Raw genomic sequence first — 6,000 nt, forward strand, 5'->3', positions numbered from 1 at the left:
AAAGAGCGCTGTTGTAGGGTCATATGACGTTTGCGCATAATGTTATAAGGCTTTTACAGCGCTTTTCAAAAAAGCGTTGTAACATGAAGCGCTTTCGCGTATTATTTTACAGCGCTTTTTAAACAAGCGTTGTAAAATACATACGCTTTAAAATAATTGAACAACCTATTACAGCGCTTTTTTGAAAAGCGCTGTAAAATGCATGTGCTTTCATTAAATTTAACTACATATTACAGCGCTTTTAGTACAAGCGCTGTAAAATACATCTTTCAAATAATTATATACGTTGGGAACCCTCATATCCTCTACATCTTTCATCACCTCTCCTCTGGGAACCCTCATATCCTCTACGTACTGTGCGGCCATCTACTTTGTCTCAGGTATTTTTAAATTTTTTTTTATCAAATTAAAAATTCATACCACATGATTTGTAAAATGTAGTTTTTCGCGTAGTGATATATATATATATATATATATAAACCAAATTCTATTAGTACATATATATAATTAAATCACTACTAATACTCCTATACAACCGAACCCCTATATTAAAGAATATAAAATAGAAATAAATTTTGACACATCTATAAATTTTGATATTAATATAATCATTTACTATGTCACCAAGATGCAACAAAATCTCTAATTATAACCACTACAATAAAAATAATCCGCTGAACATGTAATTTTCTAAGTCATGCCTAATGGTTCACCCAACAAATCGATAGAAGGACTTTTATTTTTATTTTTTTTACTTTCATAATTTTATTAATTATTCATAAATCTTACGAACCTGTTTTCAGAATTGTTTTTAACAAGTTCACAATCCACAACAAATATTAATAATTGTTACACAACATTTTCGTAAGTAAATAATTTTGGATTTTTTTAAATAACCCAATTTAAAAAAAAACTAACTTATCCCCTTTTAAAATTAAATATCAATATACTAATAAGAGATCGGATTTTGTAAAGGCAACGTTACGATAGATCACATCTTTATGTTTTTAGTTTTACTTTATTAAAAAAATGTAAAATAAAAAAAACAGTATTAATAATAATATAAATTATTAGAAATATAAAAAATACAAATAAAAATATTATAAAAGTTGAATAAAATTGCTATAAGGCAACGTTACTACGATAGATCACATCTTCATGTTTTTTAATATGACTGATTATTTTATTATAGATATTTGCAGTGCAATTTAGATTTATTTTAAGGACAAAAAGTCATCCAATCCAAAAAATACAAATGCATGCAGTTCAATTCGAATTGATGACACATTTAAAAAAAATTGATTCAAGTCAATCTAATTACAAATAATTTAATTTAAATTTTCGAATTAGAATTATAAAAAAAATATATAGTTAAATATGTTTTTAGTCTCAATAAAACTTCAACGTTTCAATTTTAATGCTTGTAAAATAAAATCAAAATTTTTAATCTTTATAAAATTATTATGCATCCAGTTTTAGTCTCTGTTGTTAAGACAACGTATATTTTTTATTAAATTTTTGTTTACATGTTTATGATATTATAAAAAATTCATACAGAAAAAATGAGCTCAAAATTTAATTTCTAAATCTATATTTTCATTGTTTTAATTTTGATATTTAACATTTAAAAAAATCATAATTAATTATAAAGTTAAAAAAATTTAAAATTTTGTGGAGGAGGTTTTTATAATATTCTAAATATTTTTGTAAAAAATCCTTAAAAATATTTAAAGTTAAAGGGAAATTAAACATGTTTTATTTCAACATAGACAAAATGTAATATCTTGATTATTTTGTAAGGACTAAAAAATTTATTTTTATTTTATAACTACTAAAATTGAAAGGTCAAAATTTTATAGAAACTAAAAATATATTTAACTTAAAAATATGTTAATATCATAAACATAAAATAATACGTTTATTGTAAAATATATCATATAATATAGAGAAAAAAAAACACTAATAGTATTATTACAAGAAAAACTAAAAGACAACAAATAATATATAAATATAATATGTGATGCTAATAAAAAATAAATAAGTATTAAAATTTATATATATAGGTTTGATTTTGAAAAAGAAATTTGAAATTTAATCTTTGCCGTTTTCACAAAATAATATCCAAAGATATTAAATAATACATAAATTAATATAATCAATTTTTTTAAATGTGTCTTTTTAAAAACTGATTCAAATTGCACCGTAAATATTCATAATAAGATAATCGATCATACGTTTTTTCAATAAAGTAAAACTAAAAAAACATAAGGTAGTATAATGTTGCCCTTTTAATGGAGAACCCCTCAATTTTTTTTAAATCAAAAATAAAAAAATAAAAAATTTCAACACAGTTGCATTTTAAAAATGTGGAGTCCTTCTCAAGATCGCCTTTGCAAAATTCAACCTCCTTTCAAAACTAGGTTATTTTTAAAAAACAATCCCAAATAATATCTTTTATAAAAGAGGTATATAAAAGTTGATACTCAACATAGTAACGCATATCTAATGTGATGTTGTTATTTATTGTTAGAAGTCATTATTGTTTAATAACTAAACACAACGAATTATAATCGTAATTAATCATGCAGAAAAATAAATTAAACTAATAAAACACAATGCAAAAATGAAGTATGAAAAACTGAGCAAACATATACAGAACATCATTGAAAACACCAAGTAAGGTGTTAAACTTGTTCGACCAAGTAAGGTGTTAAACTTGTTCGATTCCTTTGAGAATATTGTACTTACAAAGAGGACAAGTGGCATTAATCTTTAGCCATTTGACTATACATGAAAAATGAAAATGATGGTTGCAAGGAAGAATTTGTAGCTCTACTCCATCTTCATATGGATGGATGCATATACAGCATTCCTGAAAATAAAAAAAGCAAATTGTAAGCATTCCACATTCATGGCATGCATGCATGCAGAGACTATATTACACCATACCGCATCCTCACGTAAAAGCATTCTTTCATTTGCCACGTGTCCAGTGGTAGTTTTGACCGGAACTATTGATCCAAATCCACCACTACTAGCTTTTTCCTCATTGCTTACTATTTGAAATCTGTATTTTGGAAGTATACTAAGATTTTCTTCTGATGCACCTACCTATATATATTATCTCAAAAAGAAGAGTTAGAAGGTTCCCATGCATGTTTCTCAAATATTTATTTATTAATTAATTCATACCGGTTTGTTATAGAGAACAGCAGTGATGCAGGGACAACATATAAATAAAACGATGAAAAGCATGAACGCCACAATAGCACAGATGATGATATCAGATGCGAGAAATACAAGAGCCAACCTGTAAAATTAATATTCAAAAACAGAATGTGTGAAGAGTGATACATAAACATTATTATTATTATATAATTAATGAAAGCTTAATTACCAGTACAAACGTGGATCATGTTGCTTAAAGATATCACCACCACCGATAACGAAGTAAATGCCCGCCATCCACCAAACGACTGAAACCCCAGTATTTATTAATGCACATCGCTTTGTGAATCTGTTTTACGTATAAAATAAGTAAGTGTCAACAAATCTTAATTACTTGATTTAGGTAACAACACAGTAAATCAGTAATGTTTTCTATCCTAGGTTATATGTTTGTTAAAAACAAATGCTAGTTTATATGAATTCAAAAATAAAGCAATGTTGTCAAACAGTCACTATAGACATTAAATAAAGAATCTCATTTTATTTATTAATGAAATTTGTCTCAATTTTTTTTTATATATATATCAATATCAATGAAAAGTGTTTGTCGTAGGTTTTTTTAATGTATTAATGACAAATATTTATCATGTGATTTTTATATTTATGATTGACAAATATTTATCTCATGTTTTTGTTAATATTTATCACTGATAGATATTTGTTTAGTATTTTATTAAAATTTATTAATAACAAATATTTATCCAATGTTTTTTTTATTTATTACTGTCAAATATGTGTCATACATTTTTTTATATTTATTATAGACAAATATTTTCTCCATTTTTTTTTTGTATACATCAATTATAAATATTTATTTGGTGTGCTTAATATTGATCAATGAAAAATATTTATTTCATATTTTTTTTTGTGTGTTTTTTCCAGGGGTTAAAATTGAATAGAACAATTTTAATTTTTTAATTTTTTAATTTTTTTTGTTAGTGTTCTCATATCTTATATTGATAGTTGGTAGATAAAAAAGAATGTATAGTTGGACAAAAATATATGGTTGAGTGATTTTGATTTGCCTATATAATAATAATTAGAAAGTATTATTTGATTTTGCCAAAAATTGGTACGAAATAAATTATCATTTTTATCCCTAAAATTTGACCATGTTTAAAAATAAGGAAGATACTATTGAATTTTTTGTAGTTATTTCTTTCTTTCTTTCTTTTTGTATATAATTGTTTACCCTCAAATAATGATGTGACAAATAATCCAATGATAATAAATTTTTTATTTTCATAGTTTTTTTTTCTTTCTTATATTGATAATAAATTTGACAATAAAAAATGAAAAGGACAATATTAGTGTTTTCTAATTATTTTTCTGATAAGATAAAAAAAAAGTAGTTATAATTTTTTTTTATAGTTATTTCTTTCTTCCATTGTTTTCTTAATTTTTTTTTATAGTTGATTTGGCAATGATTAGAAATAAAGAGAACAATAATGGTTTTCTTGTAATTATTTTTTTTCTAAACAGTAACATTTCTTTTGTAAAATAAATACAGTTATATATAACTTTTTGTAGTTATTATTTTTCTCTTTGAAATTTATCTATTTACCCTCAAATAATGACATGAAAAAAATTATAAATAACAATAAATTTATATTTTTCATAAGTATTTTTTATCTTATATTGATATTAATAGTAGATTAAACAGTAATTAATATACAGTTCTTATGTCAATTAATATGCACTACTTATGTCAAGTAGAAGTAATTAATAATTTAATATCTTATATTAACAAAATTAAATTAAAAACATGCAAAAACCCTAGCATGCGAAAAATTCGAGCTACAAATAGTAACAAAGTCAAACTCACCTGGGCTGAGAAGACGAGTTCTGGTCGCCGTGGCTGTTATTGTTTCCGTCGGAAGTTGTTTCATCGCCGCTATCACTCTGCCTCCGCCGGTACTCAAGCCACACCAGCACGGAGTGGAAGAAACACAGCAGCGCATAGCCGACAATCCAAACTCTTATCGGCGTATTCCGACGCTCACGTCCGGAGCACGGCAGTATCGCCGCAGTTGCCACAACGAACGTCATGTTCAACAAAATGTCGAACGCTACCACAGGCTTTGAGTATCCCCAACTGTCATGACTCTCCTCGAGTTCAAGCGCCGCCTCCGTCGCTTGCACCGCCTCCGACGGTGTTGTGCTTTCGGAGCAGCGTTCCAACAAGACTATACAACTCATAGTACGGAAGTTTTAAAAAAAAATGGAGAATGGCGGAAAAAGTAATTTGAAAATAAAACAATAATTACTGTTATAAATAGAAGATAGAAACGGTAACCATAACAAAATAGGCGAGAAAATTGCGACGTCTTTTAACGAGCCCAGCGGTGAGAGGTTGAATTTTAAAAAATATTTAATTTATAAATAAAAAGTACAATACTATACTATATATAAGAATTTTAAAATATAAATTTATAAAAATATATTCACGATCAAACTCTTAACACTTATTATAAAAAAGTAATAGATTAAATTTTAATTGACATTTTCAATAGTTAAAAATCTAAATTTTTTTAAATAATAATTTTTTTAGTATTTAATTGTTATGTTTTGTCGATGTAAAAAGTTTTACAATTTTATCACATCACAAGTGCACTTTAAAAATAAAACTGTTTTATTAATTTATAATTAATTGCCAATACAAAATCTCTTTACATCGTCGATGCATATAAATTAAATCCAAATTTATACAATATATATATATATATATATATATATATATATATATATATATATATAAAAATATATATAAAT

The 6,000-nt window shown here is 25.2% G+C and overlaps 1 protein-coding gene across 1 annotated transcript; it reads right to left on the reverse strand.

Annotated features, from left to right (window-relative positions):
- Nucleotides 1-2,644: 2,644 nt before the first annotated feature.
- Nucleotides 2,645-5,692, reverse strand: LOC101505220 (E3 ubiquitin protein ligase RIE1-like). Its single transcript, XM_004498258.4, has 5 exons — nucleotides 5,054-5,692; nucleotides 3,398-3,517; nucleotides 3,193-3,310; nucleotides 2,950-3,111; nucleotides 2,645-2,872 (listed from the first exon to the last, which is right to left on the reverse strand). Exons 1-5 carry the CDS (start codon nucleotides 5,425-5,427, stop codon nucleotides 2,711-2,713), a joined length of 936 nt encoding a protein of 311 aa, XP_004498315.1. The 5' UTR covers nucleotides 5,428-5,692; the 3' UTR covers nucleotides 2,645-2,710.
- Nucleotides 5,693-6,000: the final 308 nt, after the last annotated feature.

This window comes from Cicer arietinum, chromosome 4, assembly GCF_000331145.2.
Source record: "Cicer arietinum cultivar CDC Frontier isolate Library 1 chromosome 4, Cicar.CDCFrontier_v2.0, whole genome shotgun sequence".
NCBI lineage: Eukaryota > Viridiplantae > Streptophyta > Magnoliopsida > Fabales > Fabaceae > Cicer > Cicer arietinum.

What these genes read in the sequence shown, in the direction of transcription:
- LOC101505220 (XM_004498258.4), bottom strand. Translation starts at nt 5,427, where the DNA reads ATGAGTTGTATAGTCTTGTTGGAACGCTGCTCCGAAAGCACAACACCG. An exon ending in AACTCGTCTTCTCAGCCCAG is followed by an intron (nt 3,518 to 5,053) that starts GTGAGTTTGACT and finishes TACGTAAAACAG; the next exon opens with ATTCACAAAGCGATGTGCAT. An exon ending in CATGATCCACGTTTGTACTG is followed by an intron (nt 3,311 to 3,397) that starts GTAATTAAGCTT and finishes TTAATTTTACAG; the next exon opens with GTTGGCTCTTGTATTTCTCG.